At 32.8% G+C, this 25,667-nt stretch overlaps 1 protein-coding gene across 4 annotated transcripts in view; it reads left to right on the top strand.

Moving 5' to 3' along the window:
• LOC143224043 (pre-mRNA-splicing factor 38B-like) overlaps positions 1-25,667 on the top strand; it is a 44,835-nt gene that overhangs the window by 9,658 nt on the left and 9,510 nt on the right. For all 4 annotated transcript variants that reach the window (XM_076452508.1, XM_076452516.1, XM_076452524.1 and 1 more), the window contains exons 4-6: positions 5,453-5,604; positions 13,485-13,545; positions 21,457-21,719. In XM_076452508.1, coding sequence (XP_076308623.1) covers positions 5,453-5,604; positions 13,485-13,545; positions 21,457-21,719 — 476 coding nt within the window. The remainder of the gene's footprint in view (positions 1-5,452; positions 5,605-13,484; positions 13,546-21,456; positions 21,720-25,667) is intronic.

Raw genomic sequence — 25,667 nt, 5'->3', positions numbered from 1 at the left:
CTCAAAAGGCTTTATCATGTACTAATATTCTAAGTTGTTATTTTGTTTGTATATTTGAAGCATAAACATTAATTCTACACTTAATTTGGAAGAATAAACAGGACATACAGTGAGGCTTAACATATGCTATATTCAAGCACAAGGTGCTTTTTGGGATAATGCTGGAGGAGTAGTCTGTTGTTTGCATAAAATGTAAGCATTTGAAACTATGAAGTTCAAAATTTTTTGCTGGTGTAGATTTTAAACATTGGACAGTATCCAATTACAGCTTCTGCCAGGCCCCATAACGTGATTTACCATATGACAGGTTTCTTTGGTAAATATTGAAGGAAACTAATTCTACATTTTGTGCCAAGCATTTGTTTATCTATAGTTAGCTCTCTCTTAGGAGAGTAGTGGGAAACAAAATAGTTTAATAGATAATCTATGATAGGCCTAACCTTAAAAAATTTATCATAGTTAGGGTCAGTTCTAGGAAAAGTATTAATATTGTTATTGAAATGTAAGTATGGAAAGGTTTTTAGCTATCAACAAAAATGATATTAGTATTGTTATTGAAATGTAAGTAAATGTTGAGACCTAAAAATCTGTCTGTAGAGAGAATATTAGTGAAATAAGGATTATGGAAAGAAGGTAGGTAGACCAATAGTCAGAAACTAAAAAATAAGGCTTTAGTCCCATTGTTAAAGTTAAACCTAAATGTAGTAAAACTTCAAAATATATAACATCACTACATTTGATTTTTTTGGTGGTACACCATCTTGTTTTGTACACTGATTCTGTCAGGGACATGTCATTTGAAATATCAGCTTTCTCAACTGTTGATTCTCCTGACATACTGCTGGTTTTGTGCAAATAGAGAAAATGCATTTCCTCCTCAGTGAAACTTTTTTCAATTCATGGAAATTCAAGTTTAAGTTTGTTTTTAGCTTTATTTATAGAAGAAATTGTTACATACGTATTTTATTTTGCATTATATATTCTCTGTAGCATGGCATTATTATTTGTATTATATGATGTATATTGGTACTTTGCTTGTGTGTGTGTATTCTGTGATGTGTATATTCTTTGATGACTACAGTTTGCACCTGTCTCTAGAACTGTTGACATCATGCTTGCCATATCACAAACAAGATTAATCTTTGTGCTTGTTAAGTCTCCTAAATATGGTTTTATTAATAGTGATTCGTGCATCTGCATACCATTATGTTAATGTCTTAGGTGCGGAAAACATCTCCATTGTGCATATTTGCTATGTTTGTGATCAATAAACTTCTGGTTTGTTTGTGGGTTTTTTTGTCTGGAGTTGTGGATGCTTTGTCACATGCATTTACCACATCATTACATGCATTTCTTTCCTCTATTTCAGATTGTTCTTGAATTGAAGGATTTTAAATGTCAAATTTTGATAACAGTACCACTGTACCCTGTGAAACTGGCTCACTGTCTGTGATTGTTTTTTATAGCAATACCTTTGATATATCTGACATTAAAACAACCCCTAATTCCATCATAGTATGTTCAGACACTTGCTGCACACCTGTTGCTTTTGTGTGACATTTGCAGGTATCTCCGTATGATCTTGAGTAGTAGCTGGCCAAACTGTTCTGTTTTCTCTTTGTTCTTTCTAAAACCACAGAGGGTGAGTATAAAATGTCATAAATTTTGCATTATCATATATCTTGAAAATTCCGTGTTCCAAAACCTTAGAATCCAGATGTTAGAAGATTATTGTCACAATCACTTACCAAAGAAGTTTTCCAAAAAAATATGTAATAAATCCTCAGGGCAATTTTCCCTATTTCAAAAGGAGTCTGCAAAGTTGTGAATGGTCTACAGTGTTATCTGTAGATTACATGTTAGAGTTGGGTGGTAATTCCATATGAGGGCACTTGAAGTATGTTAACACCACTTACGAGTGCACTTACTCTTTATGGACTTAGTGATAAAATCCAGGATTCAATTCTTATGTGATCGACAAAATGCAGGTAGCCTGTGGTAAGTAGCATTTTTATTAAAATAGACATGCGAGTGCACTTTTTTCACCTGCATTTTTATTGCATAATAGTTTGTCTCTGTATGTTTTACTTTGAATCATTGTAATAGTGTCTATATTTATATAATGAAATGGTTTGAATAAAATCTGGTCATTCAGTTTTAATAGTTACACAAATAGTGTATTTAAAAGTATTCATTTAAGTTGCATAAAACAAGAAATTTATGTATGGATTATATTAACCTTTAATCCTGTGAGGACTTGTAGATAAGTCTACATGTCACAACCTTTTTAATCACAATTGAAGTTTAAATACACTTCATTATGTATGTCAATGAAACTACATCAAAACATAGTTTAAAATTCAAATTTAGCATTATTTGCTTTAGTTTTTACTTCAGAAAGAAATGTACAAATAAAATTGCTCAGTATTCATTGTTGTGTGACATGTCTGTATTGTAGATTGTTCTGTTTACACATTACTTCAGTTATGATAAATGGCTGTAATACCTAACACATAAGAAGCTCATACCATTTTGTTTCTGGTGTATATAATTATAACAGTATTGGTCTGTTACATTTCCATGTAACTGTTTTGTGGGGTGTGGATGAATCTTCACCAAAATTGGTATGGAGGTTCATTAGATCCATGTAGGGATACATATAATGAAGCAACTTTTCATGTCCTAAGATAACCTTTCATTAATCATTAATTTATGTAACTTCTGTTAAATGGACAAGTACTTCAGTTAGTATATCAATATATTTAACAAACCTACCAGAGTGGATTCTTTATCTATTCTTTTGAAGCCATTTATTTACTTTTTGGTATTTGTTGTACATGTTTATAACCAATAGAAAGTGCACCTTTTGAAGTATAAATATGTGACAGTAACCAGTTAAATGTTTTGGTGGTGAAGCATAGTTTTCTAGGAAATTTTCAAACATTGATAAAGTCACTGCTGTGAACAGAAATGATATTTCTTAAACTTATGTACAACTTAGAAACCTATACAAGTTATAGACTTGCAATGTATTATTTTTAATGAATGATAAATTTTTCTAAAATGTGTTTGAAAGATACAAAAATTAATGTCTTCTCGTACTTTAACATTTTGTCAAATTGAAATGTATTACAGAAATCAATGAAGTAAAATTATTTAATTACTATACATCACGAAAGGGGAACACAGTACATCAAATTTATGTTTTTGAAATTAAGCAAATAAAATCTGAGATTGAAGTGAAAAGTATTTTTAATCTTAGTATGAAACTGTGTATTTCTATATACTACAGTGGAGTGCCATTAAGCTGCGGACCAGTAAACTGCAAAATCGCTTAAGCCTCTGTAGCAAGTCTTTGAGCGAGGATTATCGCAGCTCACTGCTAATTTAAGAACGTGTAAAATCGCGGCTTACGAATTTAATCCTGGCTTTATAACTTCAAGGGGATATTTAAAAAGGATTTACTTTAATTTGGGAAATAAATATATAATACAATAGAAATCGACCATTAATCTACCTTATCCGCTCTCTATGTCAGCTTTATGGAGGCCGCCATTGTTACCGAATCACACCTCTCCATACGTTAAAGTTAATCCGCGGTAAATCCGTGAAAAAAGTGATCAATAATTAAAGTATTATTTTTAATTCGATAATCCGATATAATGATCATGCAATGGCCCGGATGAGGCTCCTAGGTGGAGCTGTTGGCGACTTCAGCTTTTCAGTCACAAAGGTTTAAGCCGTGGACCACTTTAGCCTCGGTTAAGCAGGTTGACCCCCGAAATACCGTGGCTTAACGGCACTCCACTGTACTGTATTAGTACTGTGAGTACTATCTATGTTCATAGACAAATCTTTAGTAAAGATACTTAATGGCTTAACGGCACTCCACTGTACTGTATTAGTACTGTGAGTACTATCTATGTTCATAGACAAATCTTTAGCAAAGATACTTAATTAAAAACAATTTCTTGTACCACTTTATTCTCCTTGTTCCAGTAGAATAGTGTAGTTTAAGTGTTGGTCACTGATTTCTCCCTCCCTCCATAAAGTAGTCTACAATTAGCTGAAGGTTTTTTAACCTCAGTATCTATCCCTGTTCTTTTCACATTTGCCATAGTAATAAAGTGGAAAGGGTGCAGACATCTCATTTGTCACTTCATTATGCAGTTGTAAAAGTTACATATTTAAAAACTGTTTTCCTCTGTAAATTTGTAATTACCATTTTCTGTGAGGAATTGTCTTCCCTACGTAACACACGTAAGCATAGGTTCCAACAGTCAGTAATTTGCCAAACAAATGAGAGGAAGTATAAAAGTTTTTCATAAACTTCAGTGTCTAAGTGTGTTTATTTGTCTCAGTTACATCACAACTGTGAAAATGTAGCTGACATTTCTTCCTCGTCTGTGTAGGTGCTAAACTTGAGGCAGAATCTACTCAAGATGAGACATCTCCTGACTTGAAAGGTTTTGTTAGTAGTTAAATTTTGTAAATAATATTTTTTTTTTTCATCTATGAATAATTCTTAAAATGACATTGGGTTACAAAGAATTTCTAAAAGTCTATAATAAACTTTGAAAAATTTATCATCAGTAAGATTTGTTCTAGGAAGAGCATTGGTATTGATACTGAAATGTTAATTATGAATAGTCAAAAACCTGTCCCTAGTTAAGACCTCAGTAAACCAATAGTCTGCAAGAGAAGTATTAGGCATAAAACCTATAGCTGTAGTTGAAGTAAAATAAGTTAAAATATCTTAAACAGTATTGTTGGTCCACGTAACAGATTTCTTTTTTATTGGAGATGTACGATGTTATGGTGGTTTATCTTATTTACTATAATACATAAAACTTCCACTGTAAAGAAAAGTGAAAAATTCAATAACACTAGCTACATAGCCAGCGAGCTGGGACAGGTTTATCATTGTTAAGTGAAGATATTTAGGTTTCTTCTCAATGATGACCTTCACCCAAGTTCAGATATTATTGCAGGCAGTAAGCATCTCCTTTTGGGATGAAGCAAGTTATAACAGAGCCTGCAACTTAACCTCTCTCTCTTTTTCTGGTGTAACATCTTGTATCTGACTTAGTAATGACATTTCTGTATTCAGTTGTTTACTTTATTCTTATTACTGTACATTTATCCATTGGATTTTTTAATAACAATTTGTGTTAAATTCTATAAAATATTTTCTGTGAGATTATGTATTCTTAATGTACTTAAATTGAGGGGCAGTCAACTGCTAAGGTTGGTACTACCTTACATTAGCAGACTTTGTTAATATTTTTGTGTTGACTTCACAAATAAATGTACAACTGATTAAACATATGAAGTACCCATATGTTCTTAGATATATAAACAGTTCCAGACACCCTTGTGAGACAAGTAATAATTGGAAAAATAGTAATTGAAAAAAGGCTTAATTACTATCTTTTTGTGTACATATGTATAGGTACGAGGAGTCGGTGCTGGTGGTATTGTATCAACAGCCTTTTGCATTTTGTACAAGCTCTTTACCCTGAAACTCACAAGAAAACAGCTAAATGGTCTCCTCATTCACTGTGATTCACCTTATATTCGTGGATTAGGGTTCATGTATATCAGGTAAGGCTGAGAATGTAATCACTGCAAGACCTGAATTCAGTTTCATTGTGAGATTTAATAAAATTTATTGGTGGTAATGTTGAAAAAATGAATTTTGCAGAGATAAAGAAAGCAAAGTAAGAACTTTTATTATTATTATTATTATTATTGGTAAAAGTATTATCTCTGTGTTAATAACATCTCTCAAAAAGGTGTGAGGGTTTTGTTGTGTGTGGTATCATACTTTTGTATGAATATTTCTTTATATTGAACTATTATGGGTTAATAAAATTGTGTAACTTTGCAATAAATCAAATTCCGTATGATACTTGACTTTGGAGCACTTTCATCATTTGTTTTTGATACATATTCCAGTTCTAAAATTTTGCAGGTTAATGCCTATGGTAATAAAAATGTTAGTAGGCCATAACAGATGAACTTATTCATAAACTGACTAAAAGTTAATAGAAGAGATGGATGATTTGTGAACCAAATACCCCATTAAAAAAATTTATACTGTATATTAACTTCATAATGTTCAATGTTAGAGTTCTGTGAACAAAAACGTTTTCCTCATTCTGTGACTACTAATTTTGAATTTGTGCTTGATTATGTAACTAGGGTATTTTTACCAAATGTTTTAAAATGGTGTAAAATGAGAAGAAATACAGTAAGTTAACCTTTTTGCTATGAGTAGGTGAAGGTCTGCATGTCAGAACCTTTTGCAAAGTTACATTAACAACTTAAATAACTTATTATCAATGTATATGAATAAACTTGGCACAAAAACAGTTAATAAATCAAACTTTAACACTATGACTACCAGCACACTCTTTAAATTCCTTTATGCACATGTTACAAAGTATATTGGAGTCCTATTATGTGTTGCATTGCTGTGTCGCTTCGTTATTAGGGTGTTTACCACTTACTGCCTTGTTTTGTTATTTAGAGTGTTAATCCTCTCTGCCTGGGCACCCTTTACTGTGCATATTACAGGGATTTTAGTTAGTTACATTTGAAATTTAATTAAAACTACTTTTTGTTTGTTATACCAGTTAGTGTAGCATAAAATTGTAGCTAATACTCCATATGCTAATAGTATGTAAATTTTAAGCTTATAATTTTATAGGGTGATATTTTTTTTTAAATCCTGAATTTCCTTTGGTGTTATAAATGTCTTTGTTTGTTGGCATCCTGTGTTCCCTAATTATTTGATACCTCTCCAATAAGTACAAAATTTAAAGTAAATTACTCACTATAATATTATTACTCTGACAAAGCATACTTTTATTAGCCTTCAGTCTTGTTTGATTAGTATTACAAGTTTGGTCAGTTCGAGTAAGACTGTAGAGAGGATTAAGATATTGTCAGATGTAAACATATTGTCTGAGCACCTTTTTTCTGCTGCAGAAAGTTCTTGTTTCCACCATTCCAACATGTCTTCGAAAGTGGTGACCAAGTAACAGTAAAGTGCTGCTTACCAGATAGGAAAGTTTACAATGCTTTAAAGCAGGTGAATGGGCTGTGGACAATTCCAATGCTGTAGATTTCACTCCCACCACAGTAGGGATGATTTGTACAAAATCAAGGCTAGTGCTCAAAATGCTTCAGCATGAATTGCTGGAAAGATTAGTCATTCAAGAAGTGTAGTGATGAAATAGAGCAGCTGCTATCAAAGCAAGGTGTTTATATGATGATTTGAAGGCTGAGGATGGGGTTCATCTCAAGAGGAGACATTTATTGTTAGCTGTGTATGGTTTCATCGTTTTTAGCACCACCGTAGTTACTGGAATATCAAGTTGACTGGTGAGGGTGCTCATGCAGATGAGGTTGCATCTGAATGATTTCCTGTTCAACTGAAGATCAACATCAAAGAAGGTATCTACTTTCCTGAGCAAATGTTTAATGATGAAACTAGCCTCTTCTGGAAGTGGATACCAAGTTGTATCTGCATTACCTAAGAAGAAAAGACAACTCCTGGTTTCAACCAATCAAAGACTGCTTTACTTTGCTACTTGAAGGGAAACCTGGGGATGAAGTTTCTTCTAATCTACTACTGTGCTACTCCAAGAGTACTCAAAGGGTGCTGCAGGCTTAGATAACTTAGACAAGTTTCACTGAGGTACTCACCATGCATTCTGTACCAACTTGGAAAGAGTTATTGTGTCAAGGAAAATGTGGCTTTTAATATCCTTTTCATTGTTAATAATTGCACTGCTCATCTGACAGAGATTGATGATTTTTGTGAGAATGTAAAGGTGATGTTTCTCTCTTGTTACAACCCATGGATCAAGGTGTCATCAAGGAATCTACTTTATACTACCTGCATATCATCTTGGAATAACTCTCTGAAGCCACTGATGATGATACCAAACCTATCATGAGAAGTACTGTCATGGCTTCAATATCCTCAGCTACTTTGATGCCATCAGTGAAGCCTGGCATGAAATGTCTCAGAAGTGCATGAATTGTATATGTGGAGGAAGTTATGGCCAGAAAGTCTTAATTCTTTCTATGGATATGAAGATGCTTTGCCCCACATTAACAAGAGACCCTTGATTTGGTCAGGACAGCAGGCTTCTACAAGCTGGAAGAGGAAGAAATAGATGTGATGATTCAAACATGTAGTGAGAAACAAGAATGATGGTTTGCAACAGCTAGGGGTACAGAGAACATTGAATTTAGAGGATGATGAGGAACCTGAAGAAGAAAGCCAGAAGGCAATCACAGAACAGCTCAGTGAAGCTTTCATGCACTGCAAATTTTCGGTGATAATGACACAGAGAATGCAGCTCTTTAGTGAACACGATAGTGAACGATGGAGTGTGTAGTTACAAAGGCAGTTATTTGGAAAAGGTAAAAAAAAAATTTTTTCAACCAACATTGTATTTTTTTTCTTCAAAAGAAGGCAAAAACCACAAAAGCAGTTAAGGGAAGAGAATCACTAGCATCCACAGATTTGTTTACCAGAAGCGCTACCATATGGCTTATTCTGACTCCATTACCTTGAACTCACTACCTAACCTTATACACCATAGTACTCATAAGCATTAAATATAATCAGTGTTTATTCTTTAATGTTTTTACATGTATATTAATTATAGTCCACTATAGTTAAAAATGCATTTCCTCGTATGTAAAAAATGTGTTGCTTAATATCATTTCAGATATAAATTCTCCTTTCTAGAAATGCATTGTGGTGTATAATGGGTTCCTCTGTATTAAATTACATCCAAGATTTAATGAACTTAATATAATCAAGTATGTTATACTTCAAGTTTTTATTCCTTTATTGTTAAAGAAATCTCTGAAACTGAAACAATTAAAATTTCATTATCATGTCATGTAAAGGGTATGCAGTTGAAATATCTTAGTTTGTATGCTTATGCTTCTGTTCGGGTTTGTCCCAATACCCCTTAGATAGTCTACACAAGAACAAGGTCAAAACTAAACATTAGTTTTACTGTACAGAAGCTAAGACATTCAAAGAATTAGCTTATTACTTGTTCTTTTTTGGTAAATGTGACACCTACATTTCAGAAGAATCTGTTGCTAAGCAAAATTATTTTCTAAATTTGAATTGCATGTTTGCAATCAAGAAAAAGAGCAGTCTTCTTTTTTTAACTTCTCCAGGCTAAAAGGGAACATTGGCCACAAATTATTTTTGAAATAAGCCAACTGCTGCTTGTCCACTGCTGTGATTAGCGTTCATGGTGCATGACTATTTTTTCTTTTCTTATACATATTAACTTGACAGCTAAATTACATTTAGGTTTTACTTACATATTTTAATTTTATTTGTTTTAAAATTCATATTTTAAATGTTTACTAATTGTTGTAAAATATAAGGTATTGTCTTGCTCTATCTGACACATAGAAAAAGATTTTCCTGGAGGCTAGAGTATTTCTGATATTTATGCCATTGTACTGCTTGTTGAAGTGTGTTAACGTAAATAATAAATGGTCAGAAACAGGAAATTAAAATAATACATTCAAATTAAACTATTAATGAAAAACTACAATGAAAAATTGGCCCAAATATGATATTTTAAGATTATTTTACTGAAGTACATATTTTCATTTCATAATTTTAAACATTTTATTGCACTGTATGTTGACAGTAACAGCAAGACTTAGTGATATAATAGAGAAAATTGAAAATGTATAAACGTTTACCTTTTTAAAAAATTTGATATTCAATTAAAGTTTTAGAGATCATACAAATTAAATGTGAAAAATTTAAGATAATGTATAGTAATTTTATATTCAAAATCAAAACCATCTGCAGGTAAACAATTCAGAGTCTTGAGTGTAAATAACATTTTATGAGAAATAGAAGATAAAAATCATGTCAAAAGTTTAATATTTTTACTTTTCTGAAACTACATACTTTTTAGAAAAGTTTAAACGATTTCATCCACAAATTTTATTTTTAGAATGAAATATAATAGCAACATTAGGTCATATGGATTGCAGGACAAAATATTCTTAGGATTAGGTTCTTAATTTTATAACAAAATGATTTTTAAAATCTTCAATCTCTAATGTGAGAAATGTGACTTTTTTTTTTTTTTTTTCCTTAGGATTTCCCATTTAATTTATTTACCACTTTGTGATGTATAGAAAATCAAACCAAATCTTGCTGCATCCACATGTCACATCCTCATTTACAAATTACCAATGGTTTTCTCTACTGTATAATATTGCATTGCTTTCACTTTGGATATTATTAATTTCATCTTCAGTTAGAAATTATCTCAATGGTGTTTGGGCTCAGTGGCTCAAGGAATTAATTTAATCCCTCTTATTGTATCAGGCCATCCTGTAAGTAATGTCCAAAAATTTAATACACAAAGTGCATCATAATTTCTGTCTTTGTAGAAGGCTTCAATGACTAAAGTATGTAGTAGGACATGTATAAAAATGTTCAGACAAATAAAAGAAACTAACCCAGATCATTAATCAAATACATCCTTATGAAGATGTACGTGTCTGAGGAGCGCATTAGGCATATAATGCTTTATGAATTTAAAAAAAGCAATAATGCAGCAGAAACTACACGCAACATTCAAGATATATATGGTGCGGAGTTTCACAGTGAAAGAAACTGTCAGAGGTAGTTTCAGATGTTCAGCTCAGGTGACTACAGCTTAAGGGATGCACCACATTCAGGTCATTCTGTTGAGTTTAATGATGACTTGCTGCTGGCTGTACTTAATGAAAATTGTACTGTAACTAAGTGCTGCAGACAATGGCTCAGTGCAGGTATACTGGCTATAGGACCTCCACCCTAGTAAAATGTTGAGCGTTTGGTGGGATATTGTTGGTGTGATCTACTTTGAGTTGCTGCCACTAAATGTAACAATTACATTAGACTTCTGTTGTCAATGGTTAGAGTGCTTGAATGTTGCACTGAAAGAAAAGAGGCCTGCTTTGATCAGTCGTAAGGTACTGTGTTACACCAAGATAATGCACAGGCCCCATACAGCAAGGATCACATCTACAAAGATTGAAGAGCTAAACTGTGAAAAAATTCCACATTCTCCTTATTATCCAGACCTTGCCCCATCTGATTATCATCTGTTATAAAGTTTGCAGAACTATCTTCATGGAAAAGAGCTTGGAACACATGAAGATGTCAAAACTACCCTCTCTACATTCTTTTCCTCCAAACCCCAAGAATTATGTAGAAGTTGAATTCAGAAGCTCGTGAATCGTTGGCAGGAAGTAATAAATAATAATGGAATGTACGTTATTGATTAAATAACATTAAAAGCATTTGAAATCCTTTCTTTTTTCTGAACCTAAAATTGGACATTTCTTAAGTGATGACCTGATAGTTAATAGCCATTTGAATTATTTATATGATTTATGTTCTAAGAACATTAAGTGATTAATTTGTGGCTATAAAGTCAGTTGCATCATCTGATCCTTTATGGAAAGAGAAATGTTAAAAGTCAAACAAATTTTGTCACTACAAATTTTAAATTAAATAAAATTTAAGTTAAGCTAAACTTAATTCCCCATTATTGGATATCTCTTACAATTGTTTCAAATTTTCATTACGTGTTAATCTCATGTCCTGTCATTTTGTAAACATTCTTACAACATGTTCAAATATTTTTCCTTCTTTCAGTTTGTATAATATCAGTGATATAAATCCTACAAGTTTAATTAATGCAAACAACAGCTTTAAATAGTGAGATCAGATGTACAATTTTAATGTGTGTTAACTTCCTCATTTCCAGAGAGATATTTGTATAACCCAAGACAGAATACCCATTCCATTTAGCTTTAACTTTCCAGACAATTTTAAAAACTGTGTTCATATTTGGTGCCCTTCAGAGCCACAGTGGTATACCTGCATATTGACACAGCTACAAATTGGGTTTCAGTACTTTACTGAGAATATCACAGACAGCCCATTTTTATGTAGCTTTGTGCTTAACTACAAACAACCAATCTTATTTGGTCTGTGTGCTTATAACTAGTAGAATGTTTGTTTGATTTCCTATTTCAACTGGACTTGTGCATTTGGTGGCAATAAACACATGTTTGGAGGAAGTGATTGATGTATGTTTGTGATGTTACTGACAGCAGTAACATAATATTTTTTACCCTGTTTATAGCAGTTATAAAGCCAGATAATTTTATTCTTATCAATAAAATCATTTTGCAGTTGGATTGATTCAGTGAAGGCTTCAGAAATTTGTAGACAAATTTTGGTATAAATATTATTTTTTGTGTATGTAAATTCATGGTTCTAGCATATGTATAGCTTCAATATTCTGATGCTTTGACAATTGGTTATGCTGTGCACATAGGATTAAACAGAGTAAAAGTATATATATGTTTATTTAGAATATGATTATTTATCCAGGCATTATAAAGTTATAGTAATTAAACTCACTCAGTAAATTTGTTGGTTATGATTGGAGTATGTACACATTCAGTGACACATCACACTGTTCAGTGAAGTAAAATATTCCTAAGTTTCTTAATGGAAATAGAAATTGCTCATTAAAATTTTGTGCCATAAAATTGCTGACAAGTTAGTAATATTTTCAAAAATCCTTAATGTTATTGAAAATTAACATTTTGAGAGTATTTCTTAATTACAATTGTATTTATCCAGTGGTTAAAGTACTTGTAGTTCTTATAGCATATTGGAAATCACAAACTTTATATATATAAAGTCAGATGCATGTAGAAGGCTATTTGATAGTGAAGTGACAATAGGTTCTACAAAAGTAGAAGCTAAAAAAGAGAGAGGAGATATAATGTAGTTCACAAGGTTATATATTTGGTACAATTTGTTAAATAAAAAATTCTGTCATGCACTTTCACTGACAATAAATAATCACTTGGATGTTTTGCAGTAATGTTTGTAAAATAGAATAATTTTCAGTTTGAATTTAAGTTGTATGCTGTTACATCTAATGTTTAGAAATGTTCAGAAAAACATCAAAGTAAATATCAAGTATTGTGAAAATAGTTGTGTTGAAGTTTCTTATACTGGTATAAAATATAGGCTAAAATGACAATTGGTAATCAGGACAGACTAAAGTTAGATGTATTTATAAGAAATATTTTATATTGGTGTAGTAAAATATAGGTTGTGAGAAATTTTTCAGTGTGAAACGCTTTGTTTTGTGTTAGCTCAAGAACTGTTATGGGTAATTGTCAGTATACTTCTGGTAGATTATCCAGTAGATGACAGAATAATGACTTTTTTATATTTTTGTAATTAAGTTTGAAATGCATATTATATAATTAAAATATGCAAAATCATTAACAGCCATGTAAGTATATTTAGTAGTATCAAAGTTTATGGATCTGGTGTGCGTGTGTGTTGTTTTTTTATATATATATAAGTAAACACAACTTTTTGTTTACTTAAGGTACACTCAGCCTCCAGCAGACTTGTGGGACTGGTTTGAGCCATATCTTGAAGACAAGGAAGTAAGTGCTCATTGTTATAATGTTTTGTAAAGCATTCTTCTGTAGTCAAGACATTTTTTTAACATTTGAAGTTATGAATGTAAAATTTACCATGTATATCTTTCAGAATGGACATCATTTTGTGCTCATATCAGGAGGTTTTACTGAGTTATATTCAAAGCTTAAACTACTTATGTGGTATATAAATGAACTTGGTATAAGTACATGTCTATTACAGTATACATGTTTTACAGTAAGAATAGGTTTTAGAACAGATACAACATTTCTATCACTGGAGTAATTATCATTAATTACACAAGTTTTTACAGTAAAGAATGTAGAAGGTAGTTAATAATCAAAATTTTAACATTGTATAAATATTAAACCTCTTAATTTTATATAGCAGTATAAAAAATCATGAAGTTGCACTCTAAGTATTACTTTTTCTCTAATTTATTTACCAGCCCTCTAAACAGTATGAACTTTAATATAAATTACATGCCCACCTGTCAAATTTTCTCTTAGAAATTGCTAGTAGTTCTCTTTTATTATTATTACTTTGTTATTTATAATCAATAGAAAGCCAAGGCTTTAATCTATCAAATAGCATATATTATATTATTTTCCTGTACAGAGAACACTACTTTGCTTCCAGTTCAAAACTTATTTTCATGGGAAATGCATTAGTAAGATTAGCCGGATTTCTAACAGTTCTTGTTGCATAGTTAAAAAAAAACAACAACAACAACAACAACAAAAATGTAATAGTTACAGTGCATATTCTTCCTTTTGCATAATATTATTCTGTATTTCTTAGAGCATTGTTTAAGAAAAACTACTTCATCCATTAGTATTAAAAGGGGGGGGTGAAGCATCATCAACAGCAAAAACAAAACTTGGGTAAGTGAAAAGATGACAACCTGGTTATGTACCTTGTTTGTTGTTTGTCATTTAGGTTTCTGTATTTGTTATTATCAAAGCAACTAATAAATAATAATTTTTAATGAGATACATTTGCAAGTGGCTCATACGTTAAATAATTTAATACTGTAGTGTGACATACAAGTTTGCCATATGATTTACAAAACATATATGTTGCAAATATTACAAAAGTTTGTTCAAAGGGCAATAAAACAATTTTAGTAGAAATAGATGTATATTGTTACAAAGATATTTAGGATAAACAAGTGTAGTTTCATATTACATTTCAAAGCCATTCTAGAAAGAAAGAAAGTTTTTGTTGTTGTTTTTCGTGTGTGTGTTTATAGTCAGTCAAATTCACCAACCTGGTGTAGAGTTAAGGTAGATAAAATATAACATAAAATATGGAGTTTTCCTGAAAAAAAATATTTGAAATTTATGTAGGAGGTTTCAGAGATTACTCAAATGTAATTTTGAGATTAGGAAAATTATATTTAATCTTGACATTATTACTTTTCACTCAGACTAAAAAAATTGACTGAATGGACATATTCATGGGAAAATCTTTAGTAAAACTACTTCATTGAAAAAATTTGATTTTTATTTTGTTAAAAAAGAATTGTAATGTGTACTGAAGGTATGCCAAATTTTGTAAAGATACACTTACTATATTGTTCAGTATAGTAAGGAAACTAATGAATATACAGTGGTTACAAACTTGAAGTTAACTGATCCTGTGTGGCAAGAGACTTAATGCATATACAGTTCAGACTTCTTTTTTTTTGTGTGTATATGTATATGTCACTTAAATTACCATGTGGATTCATTTTCTTTAATATACAACACAAAAAATTCTTTATTAAAGTCTAATTACATTTTCTCATATTGTTATGAAAAAAGAGAAGCAAAATTCACCACTTAAGTCCAAAGGAGGTTATTGTAATCATATTTAAAGTTAATAACAAAAATGTTCTTTGCAGTTCTACTGTTATTGTGCATTTTACAGTTCTTACACTTTGATGTTCCTCTGTGTATTGAAAGTAGGACATTTTGTGGTTAATCATTATTCTCATATTGTATTTATGATGAAATAGCTGTAACTTTTCCACTCAAAACCTACAACTTTAATATTTTATTCAATGTAACAATAACACTAGAAAACTGAATATTAGTTAACCTTTGTACTTCAGTCACATTCTTTAATCACCTTTCTAAGTTAGTCATCAGGTTTTACCAAGTCACTTTAAAAATGTAATTAAACAATTTTACTATTAATATATTTTTGTGAAATTAGCATTAAGTATTTTTAATTCAGTTTTATATTATGTAATTTTAAAATTCCTTTTTTTCAAAAGAAACATTTAATAAAAAGTACTACACTTTCAGTTTTGTTGTCATGTGACACATGAGCGTTTACAGGCTTAGTTTTTCTGTTATTTGAATACCAGCTCCTTTGCAATGTACATGTATGTTTAAACTGAATCTGCTGTTTATGTATTTCTAGTTCAAATTCTATTGTCAGATGAAGACCTGAAAAAAAAATGCTCACCATTTAACAGCAGCCATGCCTATCTTTTTGTTATTTGAAGCAACATGTACTTATTTGATTGACATGTTCGTAACCAGTTGAAAGAGTTCATTATAAGCTACAGTTTTCTAATTGCTATTTAAAAAATAGCAATGATATTCCTTATCAAAGCATTGTTTACCGATTTAGTCTTCCCCAACACTTAGCATAGTCTCTCACATAGATACACGTTAGCAAGAGGGAGTTAACTTTTATTTGTTTTACTTTTTGTATTTTAGGTGTTAAATATTATTTATGTTTTAAAGGTTTAAGTGTTTAACTTAACCCAAACTATGCCCACAGTTCACAGGAATTAACTTATTGTGCAATTGCAAAAATATTTTGCCAAAAGCTTGCATATCTCTGCCAAAGATAATGTAATGTGCTCTGAAGAGACCTGTTGGTATGCGTAGAGAAAACATTAAAAATAAGTGAATAGGCAGAGATCTGAAATTATGAATATAATAGAAAGAAGGTATTTTAAGATAATTCAATGAAGAGCTAAAAGGTACATTTCTTAATGTTAAACATTTCTGTTTTGATAACAGATATATTTAGTGATATTATAGAGAAATTGAAAATATAACATTTGTCCTAAAAACTAATATTCATTTAAAAAATTCTAGAGGTTAGTATCAGTTTCATTCACTAGTTTTAACTGTGGAATGAAATCTGAGAGAGTTAGGGTACAAATATGTCTATATGATTGCATTAAAGGAATGTCATTTCCTTTTTGTCATTTTTGGGAAATTTCCTTCAGCTGCATTAAATCTTGTACTGAGGGAATTACAATATTTAGTTAAGAACACTCAAAATCTGATCAAAACATGAAAAATTACATTTTTTTAAGGTTTCTGTAATCACCTAGTTAAGTAGTTTTTTTTCTTTGTATAAAGAAATTGTGGGTAGAAAAAATTTAGGTTTATACTTTTGTAACCATATACATTTTTGGACTTGTTATTTTAAAATACCTTTTTTATGAAATTAAAAGGTTATTGATATGAAAGTGATGCTTATGATGGTGTCTGAAAATGTTATTGGATACTTGTGAATTCATGAAGCATTTCAAAATTATGCTTAAGAAAAGTACACTCCTTTGTATTATATGCTTTTTAATGAAAAGATCCATCTGTCCATTGTTAATAGAAATTTGATACATGGAAAATGTATGCTGTGGTATGTAAAAATTATCTTGATAATATCAGTGGAGGACTTTAATGCAGCCCTTCAGAGTTTATTTAGTCAGAATTTAATAATGGATTAAATCATGATTGAAAAAGTGTAGTTTTTACTATACAAACTATTTTTCAAAGAACTAGTATGATATCATGTCACATTTATTGGTGCTCTAATGTATGAGTATAGAAACTATACTAACATATTTGTAATTAAAAAAAGAGGGATTTTAATAAGAAGTAAGGTATTTAATAAAACACTAAATTCAATGATACAGAGCATTCTTTGTTAAATGTGCTTCATATTATAATTAGCTTAAGCCTAACTTAATATACTCTTCAAAAAAAGAAATGCAAAAGGGATATTTTTTTTATTTTAAACAGAAGTATATGCAATAACGTTACAGGCTCAGAGTATGTGATGTTAAGGCACTGATTGTCAGATCAAAATGACAATAAAAGTTGTGCACTTTGAAAACAGAGGAAAACATCGGATTTTTTGCCAAAACGCATTCGTGTCCAATACATTTGTTTGAGAGATCTGCATGTTCTGCAAGTGCAACATGTGCAAAATCCCTATAAAAGTGACGGGTTCTCGGTTTCCATAGCTCAGTGTTAAGCCACCGACACACAATACAGTTACGCCAAGACTGACTGAAGCACAACACAACAACGCCATTGGTCGTTTGGAAGCAGGCGAATCTCGATCAGATGTTGCCAGAGCTGTGAATGTCCACCCAAGCACCATCACAAGGCTATGGAATCGTCACCAACAACATGGATCAACTCGTGACCGTCCACGATCTGGCAGACCTTGTGTGACCACGCCCGCACAAGATCGCTACATCCGGTTACGTCACCTTTGGGATAGGACCACCACTGCGACGTCTACTGCCTCAACCATGCCAGAGCTGCGTAGGATTTCCGATCAGACTGTATGCAACCGTCTACGAGATGCAGGAATCCGACCTCGACGTCCAGTCAGAGGCATCATTCTCACCCAGCAACATCGGCAAGCACGGCTGTAGTGGACTCGGGCACATCGGGTATGGCCTCATCGGCGATGGAGGCATGCTTGGTTCAGCAATGAATCACATTTTATGCTTCGTAGGCAGGATGGAAGGACCCGTGTTTACTGTCGCCGAGGGGAACGTTTTTCAGCAAACTGTGTGCAGGAAGGTAACAGATTTGGTGGTGGCAACGTCATGATGTGGGCTGCCATCGCCTACAATGCCAGAACAGACCTTTTGCACATTCGATGGAATCTTACGGCTTAACGATACGTCGACGAGATTCTTAGGCCCCATGTGCAACCCATCATGGTGAACGTCAACGACGTTTTTCAACATAACGCCCGTCCTCACACAGCCCGACTCACCACTGTTTTCTTGAGACACCACAACATCAACGTTCTTCCCTGGCTCTCCAGATCACCAGATTTAAACCCCATCGAACATCTTTGGGATGAGTTGGACCGACGTCTGCGACGGCGACAACCTCAACCGCAGACTCTACCTCAGCTTGCAGCAGCCTTGCAGTCTGAGTGGACAGCCATTCCACAGGATGTGATTCGTCATCTGATCTCTTCCATGGGCAGGAGATGTCAAGCAGTTATTGATGTTCACAGGGGGTCATACTTGTTATTGACGGTTGAGTGACGTTAAACTTCAACTAGTGAGCGTGGACTTCGCCTTTGCAGACTTTGGATGTTCAGCAGTGAATGTGCAAAGTTTCACACGTCATACAGAACTATCCGGAATAAACCTGTTAACAATTTGTCTCAAATTTTCCTTTTACGTTTCTTTTTTTTTAAGAGTATACTTTGTGAGCTTTTGGGTGTATGTGTCACAATATACTTTGTCAGAAAAATCACATTAACAGTTTAAAAAATAATACAATGAAGTAGATAATTAAGTTTTTTAAACTACAGAGATGTAGTATGTGGCACATAGCAAACAAACAGATTGTTTTACGTGGCTTTGATATAGGTTTGCAATATATTTTGTTGCTTGTTTTGGTACTGCTGTGATCTAAGAAGAACACTGACATTTATTCTTTGTGGGTGATTTGAGCTTTTACAGCCATTAACAGTCAGCATTGTTTTTAGCTTAAAATTGATATGGAAATTAAAAGAAAATTACAAAGCATGTCAGGAATAAAAAAGTAATACAGTATCAAACAAAATTGGTAATGAATGTAACTGGACCATTGTGAGGTGTGAACCTGTAATTGGAGAAAAAAAATGTATATTGATCAGTATACTTAAGATTTGTGGCAGCTTTTCTGGCAAATGAAAACTTGGATACCTCAAAGTGTAGATCTTACCTTTGACAATGATGATTATTATTATGTACTTTTATTTATGGCAAATCAAGCAGAATAAATAATTCATGAATTGTTTACATTTGTAAGGGTCAGTTCAACAATTGCCTCATAATCCATTCAGAAGTTGGCTTCCAGAAACCAGCTTTAACTAAATATGGTCAGCTGATGTAAATTTTTATTTATAGAAAATTATGATTTTCCAAATCTTTATGCCTCCAGTTGGTTTTTATATTTTAATACCAAATTGTATTAAAATTGGAATAAGCTTTTCACATAGTATCTTGTTTCTGCATGAAAACAAAAACACTTGTTCAGTGCATGAATATTTTTGTTGGTTATAAAGTTTTTCTGAACTTGTTTAAAACTAGGTCAACTGTTAAAAACGAAATTAAAAAGAGTGCTCTTTAGCTTGATCACACTTGATGTCTTCATTTCTTAAGTAGGTTATGGTGTGTTTTTTTTCATATTCCATTCCAGAAATAAAATTGATAGATGAAATTTTTTGAAGCTTGAAAGAAATTCTTGTTAAAGGCATGTAGTTTTGGTAAAATAACAGATCTTTATTTTTCCACTGAACATTTGTTATTTAATGTAGTTATTTGCACTCATACTTTGAATAGCTTGAATGAGGCAATTTTCTTGTGAAGTCAGAAAAATGTTTTTTCCCTATCATAAAGGGTTCAAATTTTATTTGCATAACCTTTGAGCCTCTTAAATGAATGTAAAATTTTTTAAGGTAAATGTCTACATTTTTTATTTTCTCTACCATATCACTATTGTTAATATTCTATGCAATGAGATGTTTAAAATTAAGAAAAATTACATACATTTTAAATTTTTGATGAATAATCTTGAAAGATGATTTTTTGGTTATGCTTGTAATTTCATATCTTTACCTTTTCATATATATTTTTAAGGTTTTATTTTCCTTTCCTGTCCTTTACAGTTTGTTATTCATATTGACATGTGTCAACAGGTGCTCCGGTATTGTTGCCTTTGTGTACTGACTTGACCTTCATAAACCAAGGTGAAGTTTGGGTTGCATTTAAAAATTAGTAAATTTTTCAAATATGCATTTTAAAATATAAATGATACAAAATTAATTGAAATATAAAATTAAAACCTGAATACACTTTAACTATTTAATATGTACCTACATGTGAAACAATGCTAAGTGTTAGCAAGAATGAAAGTAGCAACAGTACTATCAGCTGTTAAATACAATTGATAGTGTTTGCCAGTTTGAAAATAATCATGTGAAAGATTGTAACTTAAAATTAACCCTTTCTATTGGTTATAAATGTACATTAAATAAGTACACATGGTTTGAAAATCTTCAAGTCTTTTAAGTATAGAAGGTGGGTGTTGCTTTTATCAAGGATTGGGAAAATTTATTTATTGTGGTCACTGAATTGACCCAAAGGAACTTGAAACAGATACAGGCGAATAGTACAGTTTGCTTAGTTTCTGTTTAGACATACATGTACACTGTAGAAGTAGTATTAGTCAAGCTATAGAGACTGAAAGTTAAGGTTTGTCAATACTTGTGCATTGTGTGATAACAAAATTGCCATTTTAAGGATTTTCATTTAAAAGTTTTTTTTGAAATTAAGGAATTAAAATTTTAATTATAATGTACATGATAATGCTAATATCAATAACATCAATAGTAAAGTTTAAATCTGTAACATGACTCATTAAACCCTGGTGATAAGCACAGAAAATATTACCGTTATAGAAATGTTTAATGGGTGCTGGCTAAACATTAGAACTTACTGAAATATAGCCAGTTAACTGCTGCTTATTTCAAACATAAAACAAACTTAAGAAGGATCACTTGCATGCAGTTTACAAGTGTTTTTTTGTTTTTTTAATATAGCATAGATATCATTACGTAATTTATAAGCTTATTTTAACTAAGAAAAATGCTGTTTTATTTTCCAGGAGATTGATGTAAAGGCAGGTGGTGGGCAAGTGATGGCTATTGGAGAAGTTGTACGTCACATGTTGTCCAAGCTAGAGTGGTTCACTACCTTGTTTCCACGAATTCCTGTGCCTATACAAAAAGATATTGAAAAAAAACTAAGTACAGTGAAGCCTTTGTCACATGTTCCAGCATTCTCTTCTGTAACCACAGAGACTAATCAAGAAGATGGGTGGCAACAAACAAGATCGAATCAGTCTTTCACAGATGACAATCCAAGGAGGTACGTGTTTCAGGTACAGTAAACTTTGGTGCTTACAATTCTTCTATTCAATTTCCAGTGATGAATTATATAATTAAATAGCACAAATTTTTAATATAAAAGTCATACTGTAAAATTTCATGAGAAATAAAACTAGACAAACCTTATGGGCTGTTTATGGCATTGGATCTGTTAGTATTTGATCATTACAATCTGTTTTCAAACATCAAGCTTGAAATTCACTAAGAATTGGCTATTAAACAGTCTATTAAGTTTAAGTCTATCTTACCCAAGCATTGTTTTTTAATTCTACTTAGTAAAACCAAGTGTTTTTGTAAGGCAAGAACAAAAAAAATTATTTCAAGAGTACTTACGTTCAAAACAAGTTCTATAAGAAATATTTCTATAAACTGAAAATATTAGATACTCTCCAAAAGGTAAGTTGAAATATTGTTCCTGTTAGATACAACCTAACTGTATTTAAACAAGTGCATATTTATTTTAAAATAGAATTCCAGAATTTTTTATGCTAGATAATATTTAATTATTAGGCACCTGAAGCTACTGTTTTTGAATGGCTTCTTATAAATAAGTAATCAGTCAAGAGCTTTGCATATAGTATACTAAAGTACAATATTTCAAGTTATCTTTCTATTAGTAACTAATAGTTTGTTTTATTCCAACATATTTCTTGCATACCTTCAAATTTTAATTTTAGTCTTTTTCAGCTATTAGGCCACCTGCTGTTAACATAGCCTACAACTTGCAATAGCTCCAGAATGATGTTCAAAAGGGATTTTAGGAGAGTAGGGAAAGGAGAAATGTAAAGAAAGAAAATATCTACAATTGTTAAATGTTTAAAACTTGACAGAATAATCATTGCCAACTACACTTAATATAAAATATACATTCCTTCAAAACAAAGCTAAAAATTTGTCATTATTGGGTTAATAACACTCAGACTGTAACTGATGAAATATTGTTTTGCTTCAGTGCAATAGTATTGTATACATGGACGTGTAAATTTCTTCAAGCTTTGACATTGTAGTGCATCTCCTCATAGGAATCAATGGTGGGTGGAGTCAGTGGGCACCGAAATTTCCTTTTTTTATTCTGGATACCCCCAAATAAAAAGAAACTTTGATGTAGTGACATATTGGTGGAAACATCCACATCTCATCATGAGGGCTTATTGTTGATAGGGATTTGAAGAATATCCCAAAGTCAAAGATTCTCGATGGCTTCTCCACTCAATATGTTTCTGCAGTGAAGCGTGCCTCTACTCTGATGAAATTATGATGCTGACCAGTATCCTCATTCTGACATTTACATCACCATGTCCACCTACCACCATGAAAGCCAGTAACCTTAATTGCATGGTATGGCCATACATTCCAAACCCTCTGATATTTCCAGTGTCAGCAGTTTGGTCACTCAAAAGTCATGTCATGGTTCTTTGATGTGTGCTCGTTGCAGTGGCAAGGATCAAAATGCCTATGAGTGTGAAATGGGCCCTCGTTGTGTCAATTGCAATGGCTCTCACCCATCCTACTTTTGTTCTTGCCCTAAATGGGTGGGTTCAGTGGGCACCAAAATTTTCTTTTTTCCTATGGATTCTCCAAATAAAAATTTAAATAAAATAGTCAGTAGGTAAACGACCATGTCTTGAAGACTGATCAGCAATCTTCAACATCTGTACCACTAGTTGTACCTCATTTTCTCATCCTACATTCTCTTTCAGAGAAACCTTTAGGGCAAATGCCTATCTATTTCATTTAGAAGGGACTTGCTGGCTCTCCAAAGTCAATAAAGAAGCTTCAGTCTGGAGACATATTGGTTGAAACATTTACATCTCAACACAGTGAACTTCTCTTGAATTCAACATTTGAGGTTACACATCATGCTACTTTGAATTCATCATGAGGGCTTATTGTTGAGAGGGATTTGAAGAATACCCCAAATCAAAGATTCTCCCTGGTTTCTCCACTCAAGGAGTTTCTGCAGTGAGATGCATCTCCACTCGCAAAGATGGAGAAACACTCTCAACAAATATCCTCCTTTTGATATTTACATCACCACGTGCACCTGCCACCATCAAGGCAGGTTATCTAAATTACAGGGTACAGCCGTACATTCCAAATCCTCTCAGATATTTCCGGTGTCAGAGGTTCGGTCTCTCAAAGACGTCATGTTATGGTGGCAAGGAGCACGATGCCTATGAGTGTGAAACAGACCCACAGTTGCAATGGCGCTCGCCTATCCTACATACATTCCAAACCAGTGTCAGCAGTTCCGTTACTTGAAGACGTCATGTTGTGGTTCCTTGACATGTGCTCGTTTAGGTTCAAGGACCACAATGCCTGTGAGTGTGAAATAGACTTTCATTGCATTAATTTCAAAGGCTCTCACCCACTACTTTCATTTTTGCCTTAAATGGTTAGAAGAAAAAGAGGTGCAGCGTTTTAAAATGATTCGTAGCATTACCTATCCTGAGGCTCAGAAATTGTTGTCCACAACTTCATCTCGGACATATGCTACTGCACTTCATTCCACTACTACAATGGGAGTACAGACAGACCTCTCTATGCCTCCAAAAGAATCATTCTATAAACAAATGAAAAGTCTCTTGACCTCCATGGTTAAAAAAGTTGTTGAATCAACTTCAACACCCATCTGTCCCTTACATACATTTCAACAAATCCCAAGATCCACTTCCTTTGGTTCTAGGTACAGGCATTTTCTTGGATTCATCTTCTTCTCCCACCCCAAGCTGCAAAACGATCATTCGTTCATGTCCTCATTCACTGGAATCCTCTTCCAACAGCAAAGACCTGCCTAATCAACCCAGAGTAGGATCCATGGTGGTCGATAAACATCCCTTGAATAAAGACAGTAAAGAAAATAGACATGGACATAAACAGAAGGGTTCTCCACCCAGTTTGCCTACACATAAATAACATTGGCCATCTTGATATAATGGAACTGTCAAGGTTTACGTTCTAATCTGGATGTCATCAAAACACTGATTATATCGGCAGGTTTCAGAAAAGTTTCTTCTAAGGAGAGACATACAGGATGGTAGGAAGCAGTGACTTATTGGCAGTTTTCTTTGTACAGGAATGGCAGGCTGTGTGATGGACAAGTGCATGGAGGGGTGGCACTGTTGGTTGATCAGCATATGCCCACCCTGTCTTTGCCACTCGACACATCCTTGGAGGCCATAGTCATCCATGTTTCCTTGGGTCATACCATCACTATTTGTTCTCTCTACCTATTGCCTGGAGATACATGTGATCAATCAGACCTTGATGTTCTCATTGAACAGTTGCTATCTTCCTTTTTAGTCCTGGGAGACTTTAATGGTCATCATCCCCTCTAAGAAAGTACTGATATTGATAGGAGGGGTTGCTCTGTTAAACGTATCCTCAGTGATCACAACTTTTCTCTTTTCAATACTGGTTCTTACACTTACTTTCATGCACCTAGTCAGCTCCCCTTTACTATTCTCCCATTTTTCATGGAGGCTTGACAGTAATCCACTAGGCAGTGATTGTTTTCCTACAATTTTGAGAGAGACTGGCAGTGGTCGATGCCACCTGACCTGCGTGTCCCTGTGGAAGCTGGATCATGCAAACTACCGTCCATTTGCCTTGACGAGCTCTCTCTGTAAGACTTGGGAGAGGATGGTTAATGCTCGTTTTCTTTGTTTCCTCGAATCACACAAACAACTTTCACCCACCAAGTGTGGGTTCCAGAGACAGAGCTCTACCATGGACCACCTGATTCGACGTGAAACCTCAGTCAGAGAAGTCTTTCTCAAACGACAACATCTTAATATTCTTTGACATTGAGAAGGCTTATGATACAACATGGAGGTATAGCATTTTGCGAGACCATTTGCCCATTTTTATTAAATATTTTTTTAATGGACAGGAGATTCCAAGTTTGCATGGGTTCAACACTTTCCCG

The sequence above is a fragment of the Tachypleus tridentatus genome, chromosome 1, assembly GCF_004210375.1.
Source record: "Tachypleus tridentatus isolate NWPU-2018 chromosome 1, ASM421037v1, whole genome shotgun sequence".
In the NCBI taxonomy this organism is placed as follows: Eukaryota; Metazoa; Arthropoda; class Merostomata; order Xiphosura; family Limulidae; genus Tachypleus; species Tachypleus tridentatus.
The sequence above is the reverse complement of the archived record's forward strand: the minus strand, read 5'-3'. Positions and strand labels throughout refer to the sequence as shown.